Genomic DNA, 22,896 nt, shown 5'->3' on the forward strand with positions numbered 1-22,896 from the left:
CTGGGAAATTTTCTGAAAAAAATTTAACAGTTTTGGATTATTTTCTGAAATAGATATATTTCAGAAAATAATCCAAATCATGAAATGGATATTTCAGAAAATAACAAAGAATTCCAGACTGACGACAGGCGTGTCAATTCTGAAATAAGTAATTCACCCTCATTCATAATAGGAAAAGATTTTTTTTTTTACAATATATTTTTTTTAAAAAAAAGCTTTACTTTTCAAATACAATTGCCAGAAAAATTTTCCTGCCCTGAGAGAGTTAATCAGTGGTATATCATCCTATACTGCAGGCAGGGCTTATTGGGATGGCCCAAAAGGAAAGAAAGACAGCCAAAATTACATAATGAACTACATTCCACTAAGACCAAAACTCGTGATGATAAGCCACAAAATGGAACTATCTGAAATCTATTCTCAAACACGAAGCATGTAGCCTCTTAAAACTCAGATGACAAAGTTTAGAAGATAAAATTTCATTAACCACATCAAAATTTTTGCAAAATTTGATGAGTTTAATGAAACAGTAAAGAATAACTTCTTAAATACAGGCAGGGTAAGAATACAATCGATTTGATGTTTCTTTAGCACTGAAGGAAACTGAACAAACGACGACAAAATAGGAAATATAAAGGAGAAGCATTGAGAATTAAATCTAATTATGAAAATTCCAGTGCAGTACAGAGCAGGGAAACTGTTAAGTTGGAAGCGAAAATAAGCAAGATGCAGTCACTGAAGTCATTATAACACAAATGACTATTAGTTACAAAAAAGAAAAATAGGGAATATTAGTGGATCAGTTTGTCAGAAAAGCTTTTGAGGTGCTCAAACTATGCTTATGAGCAGCGTATACACTGCCCTACCATTAACAGCCAGACAATTGCTTTACAAATAACCTTTATTTTCAGGAAAACTAATAGTGTACTGAAACTTTTAGCCTTTATGACAACCTCAAGTCTCTGTGGAATGCTCTCCACCAATTTTTTTAAATGTCCTCTGATATTTTCCACAATTTGGCATCTTAAAATTCACACCCAGATAAGACTATCAGACTTAAGTACCATGACTTGTTACTCCAAAGAACAGGTTTCCATTGCTGTATGGTCCAAGGATGGCGGGCTTTACACCATGCTATACTGCATCTTGAATTAATCGGGATCATTAATGGCTTTTAGACGGCAGCACGACTATGGTAACTCATATTGTACTCCATCCTGTGCACTATACACTGTTGGTATGAATTTGAATCATCTCACTGAGTGTTTCTGTGTGTGCTGTGACAACATTGGCTGCATTCCAAGTGGACAATTCTTTGCAGGGCTCCCCTGTCATATTCTGTCAGCTTGGAGGTCAAGATAGACCTCACAGTGTCATAGTTTTGTCCAAAACAACCAACAGCCTCAGGCCAAAGTATGAAAATGCTGACTCTTCCAAACTTCATTGTCAAGATGATAGTCTGGCAGATAGCTTTCTCCAGGTATCTGCCACACACCCAGATAAGACTATCAAACTTAAATACCTATACCATAATTTGTTACTCCAAAGAATAGCTTTCCACTGCTGTATGTTCCATGCTCGACAGCATCTAGGATTAGTCGGGATCATTAATGGCTTTTAGACGGCAGTGCAACTATGGTAACCCATATTGTACATCATCCTGTGCACTGTACTACTGTTGGTATGTATTTGAATCATCTCACTGAGTGCTTCTATGTGTGTGTGTGTGTGTGTGTGTGTGTGTGTGTGTGTGTGTGCTGTGACAACGTGGGCTGCATTCCAAGTGGACAATTCTTTGCAGGGCTCCCCTTGTCATATTCTGTCAGCTTGGAAGGTTTCTGGGTTGTTTTGTGACAGTTTCAGCTGTCAGCTTGAAAGGTTTTCTGATAGTTTCAGCACCAGTCCACTTCCATTTGCCGACCACATCACCAATCTTCAAAGCAGTTGAAATATCATGTAAATTCCAACTGCTTATGTGCATTCCATGCTGGAAGTCTGTTAACACTGTTGATCGCAGCATCTTTGAGCATATTTATAATTGTGTCTGACATGTGATGCATATCTCATGTAGTATGAGTGATGACTTTTGAAGTTATGATGAACATAACGACGAGATCCAATCTTCTTACATTTCGAGAGTACATCTCTAAAACGGTGTTCGCAGGCCGGCCGCTAGTTAGTACACCGGTGCGAACCTATTGGTAACTCATTAGAAGGCTTCCGGATCAGCTAGTGTATAATCTTGCTACCTCTACTCTGCCAGATAGTGACTGGAGGGGGTCCGAGTGGTGTATGGGGGGGCATTTTCGAGGCCACGTTACATCAAGGATTTGGGTATATTCTTAACATGCTTATGCCATATCTAAAAATTTCATTACTTCATACAGCATGTCTCCCCCACCTTTTCTTACTAGTGAATACACCATGATTGTCACACTAATACAGTAAGCTTATCTGCGAAAAAATCTAAACCTCCCAAACACTTCCTAGTTCATTTCACAAATATATGTTCTAATCTCAACGATGTCCATTTCCACTTGCAGTCTGCCAAAACCCATATACTTTTTCTGACAGAATCTGTTATCCGTTGATTCAACTACTGCCCATCTCAGTTGCCCAAATTATTCACTGTAAGATGCTTTTCGCCTCAAAGGTGGTACTTGTGCATATGTCCGTTCTGATATTCCCTGTAAGAGACTTGGTAATTTGAAATCTTTTCGATCTTCTCTGGCTTAAAATCTCTCTACCTAATTGAGTCAAATTCATCTATTGTCTCTACCGTTCTCCCAACTCCACTAATCACTTGGAGCTCTTTGACTTCCTCTCTTTTCAACTTGACTTTCTCCAGACCAACTTTCCTAACAGTGTGGTAATCTCCTTGGTGATTTTAATGTTCACAACTCCAGCTGGCTTCCGTTTTCTAGTCACACCGACCCAGCTGGTCGAGATGCTGAGGCTCTTGCAATTACTAATGACCTTACACAAATAGTTCATTGACCTACAAGAATACCGGACAATCCTAACCATACAGCCAACACACCTGATCTTTTTCTCACAAACAACCCTTCTAATACACGGTCGAAGTGAGTGGTCCTTTAGGCACCTCAGATCACACCTTGGTGATTGCCTCTTCTCCAATGGAGCCTTTATCTCATGGCTATTGCCAACCTCCTTTTCCTTGGTCGGATTACTGTTTCAAAACTTCTGATGTCAACATTTGATCAGATCATGTCTGAAATTATTCTTGTAGGAATGGAATCCTTTATTCCACACTCCACTTTAAAATTTCGCCTTTATCTAAACCTTGGTTTTCCAATAAATGTGCTAAGGCTGTTCAAGAGAAGAACGTTGCATATCGTAATTGACTTGTTTCCAAATCTTCAGTTTCATTTTCTGCCTACACCAAAGCCTGCAACAATTGTAAAGCAGTTATTAATCAGTCCAAACTAGAGTTTGAACAGGCTAAGAGTAGAAAACTTGCTTCTTGCCCTAATGGTAGCCGAGCATTCTGGTCTCTTGCCAAAGCTATTGGCCACAACTTTTGTTCATCTCTGATCCCACCTCTGTCAAAACCAGATGGTTCTGTTGTCACTTCAGCCCAAGGATAAAGCTGACCTGCTAGCATCCCATTTATCTTTCAACTCATGTATTAATAATCTTGGTAAAACACCTCCCACCATTCCTAGCATGCTCCATTCAATGCCTCCTGTGGTTTTCTGTCAAAAGGAGGTCAGAAGGATTTTAACGAATCTTGATGCTAAGAAAGCCTCAGATGGTATTTCTTCACTTTCTCGAAGCCTGTGCTCCTGAACTTACTCCGTTCTTTGCCGCCTTTTTTCACTTTCTTATTCCAAAGGTGTTTTTCCTTCTGCTTGGAAATTTGCTCATATCCAGCCAGTTCCTAAATAGGGTGAGAAATCCCTCTCATCCAATTATCGTCCCATTGCAATTACTTCTACTCTTTCTAAAGTAATGGACAAATCAATTAATCGTCAACTCTTAAACTACCTAGAAACCTTCCATCTGATCAACGATTGCCAGTATGGATTTCGTCAGTGTCAATCCACTGCTGATATTCTGGCTTATGTTACTATTTTATGGACAAATCCAATGGAAAAGTTGTTTCACAACTGCTTGTGAAACACAAGCAGTTGCTCTTGACATCTCAAAGGCTTTCGATCGTGTTTGGCATAAAGGTCTTCTAAACAAGCTTCCATCTTATGGTTTGCCAACTGTTTTTTATAATTGGTTATCCAGTTTTCTCTGATCGCTCACTGAAGGTGTTGGTAAATGGCTCTGTCTTCTAACTTCTTCACTAATGCTGGTGTCCCCCAAGGTTCGGTTATTTCCCCCACTTTTTTCCTCTTGTATATTAATGACCTGCTTCCATTAACTGGAAATCCTATCCATAGTTTTGCCAATGATAGCACATTGTATTCCACTTTCCATATTGAGAAACCTTGCCCTGCTCAATCAGCTTCAACTTCTCGAATATTCACTACCAATTCCTTAAATGCCGATTTCCACGTAATTCTCCAGTGGCGCAAAGACAACTTAGTTGATTTCAATCCTAAAACTCAGTCTTGTCTTATATCTCACAAAAAGGACTCCTCTGCTCCTATGCTTATCTTTGGTGACACACCAATTTCTAGGCAAGATGATATATCTCTTTTGGGGTTACCCTGACTTCTAATCTCTCTTGGCACAAGCACATTACAAATATTGCTTCCTCTGCATCTAAAAAACTTGGTTTTCTCTTTTGCTCTCAGCGTTACTTCACTCTGTACAAATTGCAAATCCACCCTACCATGGAATATTGTTCTCACATCTGTGGTGGTGCCCCCAAAACCTCTCTCAGGCTTCTATTCAGAAGAGGGCAGTTAGGTTAATTAATGACTCCTCTCTAACAGTCTCTCCACTCGCTGTCTCATAGATGTACTGTTTCTGTTGCATGCCTTTTCTACAGATACTTCCATGGGTACTGTTCTTCTGAATTGGCTTCTATAATTCCCACTCTCTCTTTCAAAACAGTCCGAACATGTGCCGCCACCAGCCAACATCCATTTACTGTCCAACTTCAAACCCACAGAACCAACTTTTCATCTTCCTCATTTATTCATTCAACTGCTGTTTTCTGGAACAACCTTCCTTCATATGTATTTCCTGAAAATTACAGTCTACAGAAGTTCAAGTCTAATGTCAACAAATTTCTTCTTTCATCTTCTCAACCTCCAACCCAAGCACGGTAGTAAGTACTATAGGTTCTAACACCTCTCGTGTTTGGGGTTTTAATTAAAAAAAAAAAAAAAAAAAAAAAAAAGGTAGGATAGGACCAACTATAAACAGAGGGGTGTCTGGATGGATATTAACAGTGAGTGTATATACATAATTTATATATAAGTTTGAACAAGATAGCAGTCAAACTCCAAGAGTCTGGAGTGAAAATTTGAGATTTAAAAATTGCTGTTCATGTTGGACAAGATCATAGAACAGTTAACTGATGCTGTCACCCATGGACATCCCCAATCACCATCCAGGTTATGGACCAAATAACTCACCGGCAGGCTATAAATGACAGATTAAAACCATGAGAAGCAGTAGAGATAATAGGTTTTTTTTGCTTTGAAATATGTTGGAAGTGAATGAACTCAATATAAAGAGTGTTAGCACTTGATAAGGAGTATAAACATTTACACAACAGCATAAACCTATGTAAAAAAAAAAAAAGAATATATTTTATAACAGAAACAGCAATTATATGTTTAATCATAACTATACATCATATCAGCACATAAGCTGATTTAAATAGCTGCAAATAGATATTTCTTATTACATTTCTTTTTTCCCGATCAAAAAAAAAAAAAATCAATGAAAAATGATTTCAAGAAATTTAAATACAATATGAACTAAAAGTCAAAGTAGAAGATGATTTAAACACAAAATTTATTAGCTCTTCAAGACAAGTCAACCAACATCCGTTAAACTGTTTTGACCTTTTGTTCAAACTTACAATTAAATTGTGAAGTGGGTTCTTCAACTAGGAATACATGAGGAACCCAGATAAATTTCAATTTATACTTTTAATACACAAATATTTTAAAAAATGCATAGAGTCACTGTGCAAGTTTGAAACTTGCACAGAGTCACTCACAGAACTATTAGTTATTACATTATGATGCTCAAGAAATGCAGGGCACTGCCATTACAGTTACTAAATACTAGGTTTCATTACATGAATACACATCCATGCTTGCTTCATCATTCAGCAGTTGTTAATACATTGTGGTAGTTTTACTGATATTATACCCTCCCATTGATTTAACAAATTTTGAGATCTTCAGCTAAACTTGCACAGTCAAAAGGAACTTTATGCAAAGCACTTGTAATAAAATAATAAAAAATTCTATGTCTATAAAATAAGTTTAATGTAGGTGAAAAAATTAATGTTCATTCTTATAAATTATAGACACCATGGGAAGTTCACTAGCACCCCCAATACTTATCTGCCTTAAATTAAAGTTAAAAGGCAGTAAATAGGAGCCGGTAAATAAGGTTCTCATTAAGCTGAAACCTGGATTATAATTTCTGGTAATAAAGTGGAATTTAACATGTATGTTAGGGCTTTTCAAACTTTTTTTTTTTACCCCAACATACTATGAGTGTCCAAAAATAATTTGACCCCACAGCTGTTTGTTCTTTATTGTTAAATTTATTTAACAATAAAGAACAAACAATAACAAAATTTAAAAATTTAACAATAACAAACAAATTTTTCTGTTTATACTCCAGAATGACCACACAGACAGAATTCACAAAATAGAGAGAGAGAGAGAGAGAGAGAGAGAGAGAGAGAGAGAGAGAGAGAGAGAGAGAGAGAGAGAGAGAGAGAGAGAGAATATACAAGAAACAGTACTATATTATCAGTCACGGGCTCAAATCCAGGTCACTCAACGTACATATACTTATGCATCCTCACTCCTGACCACTCAGTTATGGCAGTCACTGGTAGATAAATGCAACAGTAAGCAATTTCCTTTGTTTTATACCAAAAACCTGTAAGCAATAGAGAGAGAGAGGGGAATGATGTGCATTTCCAAGGACGAGCATCGTCAAGGATATTTAGAAATCATCTAGGTCGGACATTAGCTTTCAAAGAGAAAAACATGTCCAGAGCTTGTTGACCAAGTATGAAGCATGTGAAGAAATAAATTTTGTAAATTTTTTTGTGTATTAATCAATACTGTAATTGAATTTATTCAATCAATTATATCAATCCATCAATATAAATCTGAATGAAAACAATGCTGAAATGATGCCAAATTTGGTGATACCCTTTTGTGACATGACCCAACACCCACTTTGAAAAATATGTTGTATATGATTGATTACATTTCTGATTTTTCAAACCAGTTGTACAATTTTTTATATTATTTTTTTCACATCAGCTGGCAGGTGCTTACTCATAGAACACAGGTGCCCAGCACCTTCAAGCAGCTTAAATGAATCACATAAGTTAACAGGAGAGCACATGATAACTGTGTGTCAGGACCAGTCATCGCTAGTGGTGTCAATCCACCTGCTTATTGGAATGAATGTTACTTTAAGCTTGCTGGTTGTCAACGGCTGAAGCAATGGGTGGTTGCTGTGAGTCGGCAATACAGTGGGTGTGCAGACACAAAATGTTGTCGGCTCACGTAAGTGCTTTCTCCGGTAGTTATTGTTAATCGATGATCAGCCTTTTTAAAAATATAATTACAGATTTTTTCAAAGTTAGCAACCATACCTGTATGTGTACATACCACTGACTAGCACATATGATGACTTCAAGTAACACAAGTTCTGGGAATTGACAACATATGCTAGTCACTTCTTTATCTGCCAATAACCAGTAAGTTACACTGCAGAACACATGTTAATCTTTTACAGATTAACATGAGTTCTGTAGACAATAGGCTCTGGTCAATCTGCATTCTACATTAAGCATCCTAACAAGAGCTGTGCAGACCACGAGTGAATGGTGTGCAGCAAGTTGGCTACCCCTGATCTAAATAAATAACATAAATTTGTAGAGTATTTTCACACAGTTATTACAAATATTAAATCACTTTAAATGAAAAGAAACTGTAAAGTAATTACTTACCATTAAAGATTTGAATAGCAATCTGGGAATTAGTACCTAGGAATACATTTTTTTAAAATTATGTTAAAAATACTATTTTAATTATAATGAAATGGCTATTTCTGACAATGTCCACATTTTATTAAGGCTCTATTTTACTATTATGAACCAAAGGGATTTTTCATAGAAAAATAAAATATAGATTAGTGAAGTAATGGATGTATATTTTATTATTTTTCTTTTTTTTTTAATGAAAACCTCAAATGTGAAAGGTATTAGAACCCATAATACAGGTAACCCTTGTATAACACAGTAGTTAGGTTCCTCTAAAATGTCATGTTGTGCGAAACCATGTTATATGGGACTAAGAAAAAGTACAAAAAGGAGGGTTATGTTTTCCAAAAGCTAACAAAAATGCACTATTCGTTTTGTTTGTTTAACAAAACGAACAAAAGTACATCATTCTAGATTTCGTGTATCTTCTACTCTCTTTACAAAATCGGTAATCTAGGTTTATTTGCTTTTGCTTGATAAATCTTTGTGAATTTGATATGGAACTAACCATTTTTGACGCTCCCTTTTGAACTTTGGGCTCCTTTCATTCAAGACTCTGCATTCAAAAAATAAGATTCTAATTGCTCAGCTAACTTTATGCTTTCCCGTACACTTTTTAGCGTAAAATTTGGAAGTTTAGAATTTTCATCTGCTCTATCATCCTCTGAATTGATTTGGTTTTGCCTCCGATGCTATTTCCACCAAATCCGCTTCACCAGCCTCTTTTTCTACCAGTAATTCTTGAACGTTTTCAGTAGTCATATATTTTTTTTATTTTTTTAGGAGCATCGGCGACTAAGGCCATGTTACTCTGTGTATATTGTCTATAAATTGCGTGTCCTGAGGTCGATTTTCTGTTTTGCTGCACGAAAAACCCAAGTTTCTGGGAGAAAAAACCATGCTACCCTCACCTGAGCCCAATTAACTCAGCCACATTATGAAAAAGACCATAAAAATTCCCCCATCACTGACGGAATTCAAACTCAGGTCTTTTCCACCCGGTGTGGGTAGGAGGGCAATTCTATCAACTGTGCTACCCATGAAGACTTCAGTAATCATATCATCAAAACCTTCCCCTCCTACCGACGTAGCAAGTTCTACTATCGCACTGATTCCATTTTCTGCCGGTTCAGCCATATTTCCTGAATGAACTGACTCTGGCCATACATTTTTCCACACGCATTTAACGTTGACGGTTTTACTTCTTTCAACAATAAAGCTATGATTCTGGTACAATCTACAATTGAGAAATGTTTCCATGCCTCCATTACTTCAATAGATTCAGAATCAATTTTTTTCTAAAATCCATTGGAATGATTTTCTGAAGTAATGAACTTTAAAGGTGGATATAATGCCCTGATCTAATGGCTGAATGAAAGTTGTATTAATCTAGTACAACTGTGGTGGTAGGAACATAACTTCAATGTTTGGATGACTTAAATCTTTTGGACGGCCTGGTGTGCTATCCAATAGTAATAAAACTTTGAAATCTAGATTTTTCCACAAGTTCAATAGCACAGAACGTAACATGTGGATTTCCCAACAAAAAAAATGCAGGGATTTCTCAATAAATTTTTTTGACTAGTGAGTCAACAGCGGGGATTCAAAATGAGTGGAAATGTTGAAAAATTACATCCAACATAATAGCAGGGTTTCTCCAGCACAAAATACCCTGTTATGCGTGGTTTACTAAAATTCTCTAACTGTGTTAGAGCGAAACTGTGTTATTTAAGTACTGTGTTGTGCGAGGATTGCCACAATTTATCAATTGTATTAGAGTGAAACTGTGTTGCAGAAATACCGTGTTATAAGGGGGTTGCCTGTATTTAGTAACGTGTGGGTTGAGGGTTCAGAAGACAAAAGATGATACTTGTTGACATTAGACTTAAATTTCTGTAGACTGTAATTTTGAGGAAATACATGTGAAGAGAGGTTGTTCTGGGATGCTGAAGTTAAAGGATAAACAAGGAAGAAAAGTTGGTTCTATAAGTTTGAAGTTGGACAGTAAATCGATGTTGACTGCTTGTGGCACATATCTGGACTGGTTTGGAAGAAACAGAGGGAATTATAGAAGCCAATTCACAAGAACAGTGCCTATGGAAGTAACTACAGAAAAGGCATACAACAGAAACAGAACATCTATGAGATAAAGGGTGGAGAGGCTTTGTACGAGATGGGTCGTTAATTAGCCTAACTGCCCTCTTTTAAATGAAGGTCTAGAAACCTGAGAGAGGTTTTGGGAGCAATACCCCAGATATGGGAACAATATTCCATGGTAGGGTAGATTTGAGATTTACAGAGAGAGTAACTGTTTAGAATAAAAGTAACAGCAAAAATAATAGAGATATGTGATCTTGTCTAGAAGTCTGAGTGTCATCAAAGATAAGCATAGGAGCTGTGGGTTCCTCTTTGAGAGATGTAGGACAGGCCAGAGCATTGGAAGGACTGAAATTAAAATAGAGGAGCACTCACCTCAACCATGTACTTTGAATGGCTGTTAGTGAGAAAATAATCAAGTGTTGGACGTGTGCTTGGGATTGTCTGGTATTTCTTTGGATAAATGAAGTCTGTGCAAGGTCATTAGTAATTGCAAAAGCCTCAGCATCTTGACCAGCTCAGTCCAAATAACTAGAAAACAGAAGCCAGCTAGAGTTATGAACATTAATCACCAGAGAAAATTACCTCACTGCTTTTTTTTTGGTTTTTTTGGTTTTTTTTTTTAAGAGCATTAGCAACTAAGGCCATATTGCTCCGGGATATGCGGTGGTCATTCCCTGACCTTTCCGCATCCTCCGTATTTGGTGGTGATGGGCTCGAACCCCGGTCTAATCAAGAAGTGTGTGCTACGCACTGCTGCTTCTTCCCACCTGGCTACGGAGGCACCACCTCACTGCTAAGAAAGCTGGACTGGAGAAAGTCAAGTTTCAAAGAGAGGAAGTCAAAGAGTTCCAAGTGATTAGTGAAGCTGGAAGAATAATAGAGGCAGCAGATGAATTTGACAGAATAGGATGAAGAAATTTTAAGCCAGAGAAGATCAAAAAGAGGAAATTCAAAATTACTAAGTCTCTGACAGAGAATATCGAAGCAGTCATATGCTCAAGTACCATCTTTGAAGCAAAATGAATCATACATCGAATAATCAGATCGACACTGCCTCCCCCACCCCACAGGCACACTGAGATGAGCTATGGTTGAATCAATCAATAATTGGAATTCTGTCAAAAAAAGGAAGTGGGGTTTGGCAGACTAAGTGGAAATGGATATCATTGAGATTGGAACTGAGCCCACATATATTTGTGAAATGAATGAGGAAATTTTTGGGTATGACATACACACAGCAAGAATATACCCAGCCCCTTAATACATCGTAGCCTCGACACTGCCTCCCCCACCCCACATACACACTACTCGGACTCCCTTCAAGTCACTGTCTGGCAGACTAGAGTCAATGAGATTATACACTAGCCAATCCAGATGCCTCCTAGAGAATTACCAAAAGGTTCAGTCCAGTGGACTATCTAGTAGTCTGCCTGTTTAGAGCTACACCCACAAAATGTAAAGACCAGATCTCATAATTTAAATGCTAATTGTATTTTTCAAAAAAAATTTGTTTTAAAACCTTAAACATGCTTTAATTGAACAGCCATCACATATGCTATACTTCCAAAAAAGTATCCAGACACCTGTGAGATTTGAAAAAAATTAACTATACCGCCATCCATATGTTAGAAATGGGTATGCACAACTGCCTTCGTGCTAGACTGAAGCAGATCAACTAAATACAGTAGATGGATTGAGACATTGAGCTTAGCCACTTTTAAGAAGTTATCATAGGACCGTATTAGTAATCAATCTGTTCATGCCATTACAGAAAAGCTGCAATACCCTAGTTCAATGGTGGCTGATGTAATCATCAAATGGAAATATGAAGGTATTATTACAGTAGGGGAAACTTCCAGACAAACCATAGATGGACAGAAAAGGATTGGGGGTCACTCAGAAGACTGGTATGTAGATCCCATCAGTCCTCATCGGATACTGTCAACCAGGAGTTCACAAAGACCAAGGAACTGATATTAGTACAAGGTTGATATGTAGGGAACTGCATGGCAGCAGATTTTACTGAAGAACTGTAGCACACAATGTGCAGTATTGACTTGCCTAATGTACTACTCGTAATTGCCATAGAACGTTGGTAAACAGTTCTATGGAGAAATGAATAATGACATACTACTATGTTTTTCTGATGGCTGTATATTCGTCTGGCAGATGCTCAAAGAATTATTTACCAAAGTATCTCATCCAGTACACAACCAAGGAGGGGAGGCTGTAACAATATATTGGTACCCCCCAAGAAATTCATTATTCCACTATTATCAGTTAAAATTATTAAGTTTAATTACTACTCATGTCAAACATTACCAAAAATTAAAGGAAACTAGATTTATTTTTGTAAGTTAAAACAGAAGTATGTGCAATAATAAATAAATTAATACAGCAGACACACTGCACCCATGGTGTTGCCCCAAAGCAATGCTAGAAGTACTACCACCATCTGGAATTATTTTTGTGGTTTGATTGTCATTCATTCCTAGAACAATGGATGCCATGTGGTATATTGTCATTTTGGACAATTCCACTCTTCCTACACTTGGGTAGTAATGCAGAGAGGGTTCTTTTCTGCTTCAGCATGATAATGCACCATATCATACTGCTCAGCTTGTAACGACGTGGCTTGAACACACAGGTATGGAAAAGCTTCACTGGCCTTCCCAGAACTCCACCCTTAACTGAACAACTTTGAAATGAAATAAAGGTTGACTGCAGGCCAGGCATGTAATAGCATTTATTGCCAAACAAAGATAAATACAAAACAGGTCTACAAACGCAAAGGACATAAGCGGACAGAGTTTACAGACAACAGCTTGTTGAAATTAGAAAATAAAAAAAATAAAAAAAGTCAACACACCCGCAATTAGTAACTAAATTGATCACTGTGCTGAAGGAGATATGAATCAAAATACTGCCCTCCTCTCAACAGAAACTTCAGAATCTAAATAAGACCAAAGGTAAGTCAATGTGTCATTAAATATTGTACTGATAAAAGGTTCGTCATAACATGTAGTTGTCCAATTACTTTTAGCAATACAGTGTATTTTTCTGTTCTCTTGTCGATTTACCTGTTTTCAAAATGAAAAAACTCAAGGCTACCTTGACCCATTTGAGTAGTTATTTAGAAGTTTTTCCTTGTCACTAATGGTATCAGAACACTTCAGTGCAAGAGCAGTCTAGCCCAGACACTTCCAAACGGTTGAAGAGTGACACAACACTTCAACCGACAGCATGCAGTGCAAAGGCATTAATTTACATTATCCTGCCAAAAATCATGGGCTACTTGTAGTTATGAACAAAACATCTATTTATTTAAAGAAATTAATAGCACTGGCCCACTTTCTGCAATGATTGCTTCAATGTGTTGTGAAAGAATTTCTACTAATTTCTGTTTGAAAGCTACTAATATCACAAAAAAAAAAAAAAGCATTAGTGAACCCGCTAACAAAGAGGGTCATTCTGGCCTTTCCTTGTTTTGTGTTGCAGTTCATCCCAAATACTTTATTTAGGTTTGAGGTTGGCATTCCAAGCTAGTTACACCAGTGGTCCGATGTTATTCTGTTCAAACAGCATTTACAATCCTTGCTTTGTGCCTTAGAATTCTGACTGGTTAAACGGTGTAAGAGCCACTTCCATAAAAGCATGCGGGGTATACAGAACATCAATATATACAGCAGCATTCATGATTCCATGCACTTCTACCAGTGGATCAAATCCATACCATGAGAATCATGCACACCTACCCAGCTTCACAGATGGGACACAAGCAGGTAGCAAGTGTTTTCCAGGGATCTGCAACACACACAAACACGTGCAAGGCTCAAGGGGTAGAATTTTTCTCAGCCTGTTCTGTGCTTGTTATCAGGAGAGACTGCTTCTACAGGGATGGGATACACTTAAATAGAAAGGGTGCAAGAATATTTGCTGATGCTATCGAGGCAGAGTAAGATGGTCGGAAAATTGCTAGCTTAGAGGGATACACGGACTAATAGATTAACAGTAGCCGCTGGAAGCAGTAAAAGTGATTCTTGCACTACTTCTATTGAAACGGTATTGGGCAGCAGCCTGGAAAGCAAGGCAATGGGAATTTCCACGACTGCTGGGAGTCATAGTGGAACAAGTAAATACATGGGCTGTGTTAGGGTAACTAAGAGTAGAAACAGGTGCATGTATTTTGGTGATTGAGGTGTTTAAGGTTCTGAGAGGCATCAGTAAAATGAATGAGGACGAAATTTTCAAGATTATAAATGATGCTAGAACTAGGGGACATAAATTCAAGTTATGGGGGGAAATGTTTAGGTTGGACTGCAGGAAGTTTTATTTTAGCCAGCGAGTTATAAATTACTGGAATAAGTTGCCTACATGGGTGGTACAGGCTGACAGTTTGGGGAAATTCAAAGGTCATCTGGATAGTACCTTCGAGTGAGGGAAGCGCATAGGATGATAGGTTTAATTTCTTTTTCTTTCATTAATTATTATTTTTTTTTTTTATCATTGTTTTATTCGGGGTTTTTTTTTTTTTGGCTGCTGCAGCATAAGCCATAGGCTTTCTTGCACCATGCAGCCATTACTAGTACTAATAAACACCAATGTATAGTTAATAAATTCGATGAGCTTGAAGTGCTAGTCAAGACATGAACACATAAGAAGTGCAGAACTGGAATTTGGGGAGTACAATGTGTACAGAAAGGACAGACAGGAGGGAAGGAGGGGTTATGCTGTTAGTTAAGAAACACATAAAATCTAAGAAGGTGCATCCAATTGATGTTGGTGGACAATGCAATGTTGAGTCTGTTTGCACTGGGAAAGGAAAAATGAGAGTAGGTGGTGTTATAGGCCTAATGAATCTGATGACTATAATGAGCAACTGTGCAGAGAAATAGAGTGGGCCAGTAAATAAGAGTGTCTTATAATGGGGGATTTTAATTTCCCGGATATTGACTGGAATTTGTGGGTTGGTCACTACTCACACACTAGCAAGACTTTTGTGAATTTATTGGATGATTGTTTTTTACAGCAGCATGTTCGGAAGGCAACTAAAGGGAGTAATTCTCTTCACCTGATTATCAGTAGTGATTCTTCATGCATCAAGAATCTGCAGATAAAGGAACCACTAGGTGGCAGTGATCATAGTGTGCTGATGTGGGATTTACTCAAAGAGGTAACTACCATCAAGGGTAAAGGGAAGAGTTTTTGCTTTCGTAAAGGTGACTAAGGTGGTCGAGACAGTATTTAAAATTCTATACAGTGGAACCAACTGATGATGTTACCAACAGCAAATTCAAAATGGGAAGCATTCAAAGAATTAATCTTGGACGCCACTAGGCTTTTCATACCAACAAAGAAATATTGTTCAAGATTTAGGCCTAAATGGATGTCAGATGAACTAATTAGACATGTGACAAAGAAGAAAAATGCATGGGATACGTATGAATTAACATGTGACACAGAAGCCTATGATAGATATAAGCTGGTCTGTAACCAAGTTACAAAGGAGGTTAGGCAGGCGAAGGCAGATTACGAGAAATCTTTGGCAAAGGATGCAAAGAAAAACAGCAAAGAGTTCTTTACTTATGTAAACTCGAGAAGGAAGGGGATGAATCAGATTGATCCACCTGATATCAATGGTTCAACTATTGATGATCCTTCTCAGGTAGCTAACAAACTGAATGAATATTTTGCATCGACATTCACACATGAGGAGTTATTCAGGCAGGAGAATGCCAGAGGTGTATTCAACTCTGGCAGTAAGCTAGATAATCTTGTAATAACTGAGAGTAAAGTGGAGGAGAAATTGTTGAAAATAAACACAAGAAAGGCACCTGGGGTGGATGGAATCTATCCAGCTATATTAAAGGAGGCGGCAAAGGAAGTAAGCAAACCCTTAGCCATAATTATGAGAGCTTCTCTTTACTCAGGGGAGATACCCATGGACCGAAGTTGTACAAATGTGACCCCAATCCAAAAAGGAGGATCAAAGGGTGACACAGATAATTACAGACCTGTTAGTTTAACTTCTGTTCCAGGGAAATTAATGGAGGCACTGGTTAAAGAAGCATTGCAGGATCATCTAGACAAGACTTCAGTTATAGCTTGGACATAGCATGGGTTTGTTAAGGGGAAGTCTTGTCTGACTAATTTGATTGGATACTATGATGTAGTCACAAAGGAACTGGATGCAGGGAATAACTTTGATATCATATATTTGGATCTTAGAAAAGCCTTTGATACTGTTGCACATGGAAGACTGCTGCAAAAAATTGGAGAAGTGTGGCATTCGAGGCAAATTGCTGTTATGGATAAAGGGATGGTTGAGTGGGAGAAGACAGAGAGTGGTAATCAATGGACACTGCTCATCGTGGACTAATGTTATTAGTGGAGTCCCTCAGGGTTCAGTGTTTGGTCTATTGTTGTTTTCTCTATTTATAAATGATATTGTTGATGATATATCAGGCTTAATGTCCAAGTTTGCAGACGATACGAAAGTTGGCAGGGTGGTTAATGACAGGATCTAGAAATGTTGAGCAGATGGGCAAATGAAAAGTACACTACATATGGGAAGCAGTAATCCCAGAGTAACGTATCAACTCTGTGGTACCACACTGACAGTTGTAAAGAATGAAAAGGACCTGAAGGTAATTGTGCAGGCAGATATGAATTTTTCCGAGCAGTGCAGACGGTCTGCAAGAGTAGTTCATGGTGTCTTGTCAATGATATACAGGAATTCTTCTAGCAGGGATAAGGAGGTGATTATCCCCTTGTATAAGGCAATGGTTCAGGCCACACCTTGAGTACTGTATACAGGTCTGGAGGCCTCATTTTAAGAAGGATGTAGAGCTGTTGGAACGAGTACAGAGAAGGGAAACAAGATTAGTGAATGGAACAAATGGTTGCTCTTACAGAGAAAGGCTTAAGTTTTGCAAACCTGCGAGGTGATCTGATTGAGGTGTATAAAGCCTTGAATGGTTTGAGCATGCTCAATGCTGATGGGATTCTTCCTCTTGCTCAGAATAATCACCTGAGAGGGCATAAATTCAAATTGAGGAAAGACGGTTGTAGGACAGATGTGCGGAAGTTTGCCTTTAGCCAGCGGATGGTTGATTGCTGGAACAAACTTCCATCTGTCGTTGTAGAAGTTGATAGCTTAAATAGATTCAAGGCAGAACTTGACAAACATTTGGAGCAAGTGGATAGGTGAAATAAGGGTGGTTTTTTTTTTTTTTTTTTTGGCTGATGCTATATAAGTTTGCTTTCTTGCATCATGTGCCTTTTCTAATGCTAAGAGCAGCACTTGATCATGTGGCTTTTCAGGACAGATTTGATTGATCTAAAGAGCAGGTTCGGTGTGCATGCAACCATTTAAATGTGTGTACTAGGTGAATGTTTTTTTTAAATTCACCCAGCTTATGGGCTGTAGCTTCTTCATAAAAATTTATAGCATGAATTCTCTCTACTTAAGCGGAAACATAGTTTTGCTTGTCCCCATTCACAGCTCCAAATAGTTTCTTTAAGATCTGATGGCAAGATGTGGACTAAGTATCAAGGAGCATTGGCTTCTGTTACCTTTGGCTGAGTATCATCCCTAAACTTAATTTTCTTCAGCACACTGCCAACTGGGAATGCTTAATTGCTGAGTGATAGTACACACAGACATTTTCCCCAAGCAACATCCAACTATCATTTTCTTCTGAAACTCTGTTAACTCTTTCCAGATGCTCATCATTCGGCATACATCTTTCAAATGAATTCTGGGCTAACCATTCATCACCTTTCTAGGCTAAAATATTTGCATATTTTGTAGACACATACACACACAGCTTCTTGCAAACAGAGGAGGAGGAGGAGGGGGGTGGTCTCATAAGTTTGAGTAGTGTAGTGCAATTGCTTAGATTTGCTGCATTTATTAGCATATGCTTTTGGCAACTCAATCCATCTTAGAATGAAACCTTTTCAATTATAATTTTAATGATTAGAAATATGAATAGCTTGTGTCAATATCAAATAAAGCAATCATTCAGATAAGCTTACCATATTATGCTTAGAACACTCATTTTCTTTGTTTATCAGCTCCAACTGTAATTGAAAAATAAAACTTAGAGTTAAAACTTGAAATCTCATATGATTTCAATTAATCAGTATCAATTATAGTATAAATTAATCAGTAAAATTTATTAATCTTATTAAATTTCCTTGTCAATTGAATTGTACTTTAACTAAATAAATATAGCGACCTAGTTTTTACAAACGTAACTTCATAAATTAATACATATAAGTTGACGGTGGATAAGAAAGTCATATAACATAATTTGGATATAACATTCGATACCGAAATACATATATAAATATAGTGTTATAACTGCATTAGGACATAAGTTTAAGGTTATATTTTGTATTGGAATTTTATTGAACTTGAATAGAAATCATGACTCAGACCAGAGTAGCATTGTTGTTGTTGTTATTTGGTTTTTAGGAGCATTAGCAACTAAGGCCATATTGCTCCGGGAATATGTGGTGGTCGTTCTCTAACCTTTCTGCATCCTCCGTATTTGGTGGTGACTGGCTCCAACCCCAGTCTAATCAAGAAGCGTGTGCTACGCACTGTTGCTCCTTCCCACCTGGCTACGGAGGCGCACCACAGCAGCAAAGCAAAAGACTCACACTAATGGAAATGCTGTGGCTCAAGGGGGAGAACTGAGGGGGAGCAGTAGTCCTATGAACCACAGTCTATTGAAATGCACTGCTTGTTTGATTTTTGTGGAGCAATCAGGAACGGGACATGATATTGCCAAGGGGAATGTCTTTCAGTGTGCACAATGTAAGGAGTGCGAGGATATCAGGCGTCAACACAGCATTGTTATGGGCTTATATGAGAGCTTGAAGTACAGGGTGGATGCCCTCGAAGGATTTAAATTGAGGGGCCTATCAGGCTCTCAGCTGCCCACATCAATGCCAGAGCTTGCACTTGATCATCAAGCAACACAGTAGCAAACCCGAAGGCAGAATGCACTGGTCCCAAAGGAACTAGTTGTTGTAGCTATTGTCAGGGAAAAGGGGAACATATTGTGCAAAAAGGATAGATGGAACAGGACCAGGCTACGTCTGCCAAGGGCAAAGGTTGATAACGTAGAGCAGATATCATCTTTTAAGGGCACAAAGGGTGATATCGTTGTACACGGTGGCACTAATGATATTAAGAGTAGGAGACCGGCGGAATTACTTAACAAGTACAAGTCAATGCTGAAAAAAAGCCGTGAGTTAGAGTTGAATTTGAAAGTGTCCGCAATTCTGCCCAGACACGATAGGAGGGAGTATATGATGAGAGCCTTGTTGATCAATTCGGCCCTGGAGAGATTGTGCAAGGCTCAAGGGGTAGAATTTTTCTCAGCCTGGTCTGTGCTTGTTAACAGGAGAGACTGCTTCTAAAGGGATGGGATACACTTAAATAGAAAGGGTGCAAGAATCTTTGCTGATGCTATCGGGGCAGAGTTAGGTGGGTCGAAAAACTGCTAGCTTGGGGGGATACACAAACTAATAGATTAACAGTAGCCACTGGCAGAGGTAAAATTGATCCTTGCACTACTTCTATTGAAATGCAATTAAGCAGCAGCCTGGAAAGCAAGGCAATGGGGATTTCCAGGACTGCTGGGAGTCATAGTGGAACAAGTAAATACATGGGCTGTGTTAGGGTAACTAAGAGTAGAAACAGGTGCATGTATACTTGCATGTACACCAATGCTAGGAGTATAGTTAATAAATTCGATGAGCTTGAAGTGCTAGTCAATGCAGCAAAGGCAGATATTTGTGAGATATCAGAGACATGGTGTCACACAGACGTAAGCAGTTAATAACTGGAATTTGGGGAGTTCAATGTGTACAGAAAGGATACACAGGATAGAAAGGGAGGAGAGGTTTGCTGTTAGTTAAGAAACACATAAAATCTAAGGAAGTGCATCCAATTGATGTTGGTGGACAATGCAGTGTTGAGTCTGTTTGGTGTGAAATAAGCACTGGAAAAGGAAAAATGAGAGTAGGTGTGTGTTATAGGCCTAATGAATCTGATGAGTTTAATGAGCAACTGTGCAGAGAAATAGAGTGGGCCAGTAAATTAGAGTGTCTTATAATAGGGGATTTTAATTTCCCGGATATTGACTGGAACTTGTGGGTTGGTCACTCGCACACTAGCAATACGTTTGTGGATTTATTGGATGACTGTTTTCTACAGCAGCATCTTCGGGAGGCAACTAGAGGGAGTAATACTCTTGACCTGATTATCAGTAGTGATTCTTCATGCATCAAGATTTAGGCCTAAATGGATGTCAGATGAACTAATTAGACATGTGACAGAGAAGAAATATGCATGGGATACATATAAATTAATATGCACACAGAAGCCTATGATAGATATAAGCTCTGTAACCAAGTTACAAAGGAGGTTAGGCAGGCAAAGGCAGATTACAAGAAATCTTTGGCAAAGGATGCAAAGAAAAACAGCAAAGAGTTCTTTACTTATGTAAACTCTAGAAGGAAGGGGATGATTTAGATTGGTCCACTTGATATCGATGGTTCAACTGTTGATGATCCTGCTCAGGTAGCTAACAAACTAAATGAATATTTTGCATCTACATTCACACGAGGAGTTATTCAGCGAGGGGAATGCCAGAGGGGTATTAAACTCTGGCAGTAAGCTAGATAACCTTGTAATAACTGAGAGTAAAGTGGAGGAGAAATTGTTGAAAATAAACACAAGAAAGGCACCTGAGGTGGATGGAATCTATCCAGTTATATTAAAGGAGGCGGCAAAGGAAGTAAGCAAACCCTTAGCCATAATTATGAGAGCTTCCCTTTACTCAGGGGAGGTACCCATGGACTGGAGATGTGCAAATGTGATCCCAATCCACAAAGGAGGATCAAAGGGAGACACAGGTAATTACAGACCTGTTAGTTTAACTTCTGTTCCAGGGAAATTAATGGAGGCACTTGTTAAAGAAGCATTGCAGGATCATCTAGACAAGACTTCAGTTATAGCTTGGACATAGCATGGGTTTGTTAAGGGAAAGTCTTGTCTGACTAATATGATTGGATACTATGATGTAGTCAAAGGAACTGGATGCAAAGAATAACTTTGATATCATATATTTGGATCTTTGAAAGGCCTTTGATACTGTTGCACATGGAAGACTGCTGCACAAATTGGAGCAGTGTGGCATTGGGGGCAAATTGCTGCTATGGATAAAGGGGTGGTTGAGTGGGAGAAGACAGAGAGTGGTAATCAATGGACACTGCTCTTCATGGACTAATGTTATTAGTGGAGTCCCTCAGGGTTCAGTGTTTGGTCTATTGTTGTTTTCTGTATTTATAAATGATACAGATGATGATATATCAGGCTTAATGTCCAAGTTTTCAGACAATACAAAGGTTGGCAGTGTGGTTAATGACAGTACACTGCTGCAACAGGATCTAGAAAAGTTGAGCAGATGGGCTGAGAGGTGGCAAATGAAGTTTAACATTGACAAAGGAAAAGGACTACATATGGGAAGTAGTAATCCCAGTAACGTATCAACTCTATGGTAGAGAATGAAAAGGACATGGGGGTAATTTTGCAGGCAGATATGAAGTTTTCTGAGCAGTGCAGGCGGTTCTGCAAGAGTAGCTCATAGTGTCTTGTCAATGATATACAGGAATTTTTCTAGCAGTGATAAGGAGGTGTTTATCACCTTGTATAAGGCAATGGTCAGGCCACACCTTGAGTAATGTATACAGGTCTGGAGGCCTCATTTTAAGAAGGATGTAGTTGTTGGAACGAGTACAGAGAAGGGCAACAAGATTAGTGAACAGAACAAAGGGTTTTTTTCCTATTTTGTTTCCTGAACATTATTATTTTTCAGCTTAATCTACCTCTTAATTCAATGCAATTATTCAGGGTATTATTTACACCCCCTCACTTGTGATTACAAAAGAATTGATGTGGCCAAACCATGTCTGAAAAAAAAAGTTATTTCTTTACCCACACTCCCACCTACTTTGCCTTCACCTGGTAATGCTTCTAAGATTATTACAGTTATCACAGAATGATAAACTAGTGATGGGCATAAGCAAAAGGCAATTCATTTGATTATGAAAATCATTTGAAATGCAACATATATCTTCTGTGATTTAATAAAATAAACAAATAGCAACGCATACCTCAGATATCATTGTATATAGTCAACATTTTTGTAATGTACTTTACTTATCTTCCCCCCCTGGATTTAACACCTGAAATACAACTCATAAATCATATTCCCGCTGTGATTAATATAATAATCACATAGTAATAATTCATGATTTAATATTTCAAACAGATAACCAAAAAATGAGCTCTTTCAAACCAAGAAAATTTCTTTTCTGCTAATCCACATACTGCCCATTCATTCTTCTGAACAGCCCACAGCAGCAAACATAATATTTAGTACCTCAGCTATAATTTATGGTATATGGATAGCATATTATGATATGTAATGAAAACAGAAAATAGTAATAACTGCTGGATTTATATTTGTTCAATTTTAATTAAATTTGGAATGACTTAGATCTTTCTAAAAGTGCTAAAAATAAAATTGAAAGAAAAGCAA

The 22,896-nt window shown here is 38.0% G+C and overlaps 1 protein-coding gene across 3 annotated transcripts in view; it reads right to left on the minus strand.

Moving 5' to 3' along the window:
* The window catches only part of LOC150078192 (uncharacterized), a 93,910-nt gene that overhangs the window by 19,179 nt on the left and 51,835 nt on the right, over window positions 1–22,896 (minus strand). For 2 of the 3 annotated variants that reach the window (XM_090384933.1, XM_090384932.1), the window contains exons 3-4: window positions 18,314–18,358; window positions 8,141–8,176 (exon numbers count right to left, since the gene is read on the minus strand). In XM_090384933.1, coding sequence (XP_090241059.1) covers window positions 8,141–8,176; window positions 18,314–18,358 — 81 coding nt within the window. The remainder of the gene's footprint in view (window positions 1–8,140; window positions 8,177–18,313; window positions 18,359–22,896) is intronic. The other variant, XM_090384934.1, reaches the window with a different exon arrangement.

Source organism: Mastigoproctus giganteus, chromosome 11 (genome assembly GCF_048544385.1).
Source record: "Mastigoproctus giganteus isolate SK-2022 chromosome 11, ASM4854438v1, whole genome shotgun sequence".
Taxonomy (NCBI): domain Eukaryota; kingdom Metazoa; phylum Arthropoda; class Arachnida; order Uropygi; family Thelyphonidae; genus Mastigoproctus; species Mastigoproctus giganteus.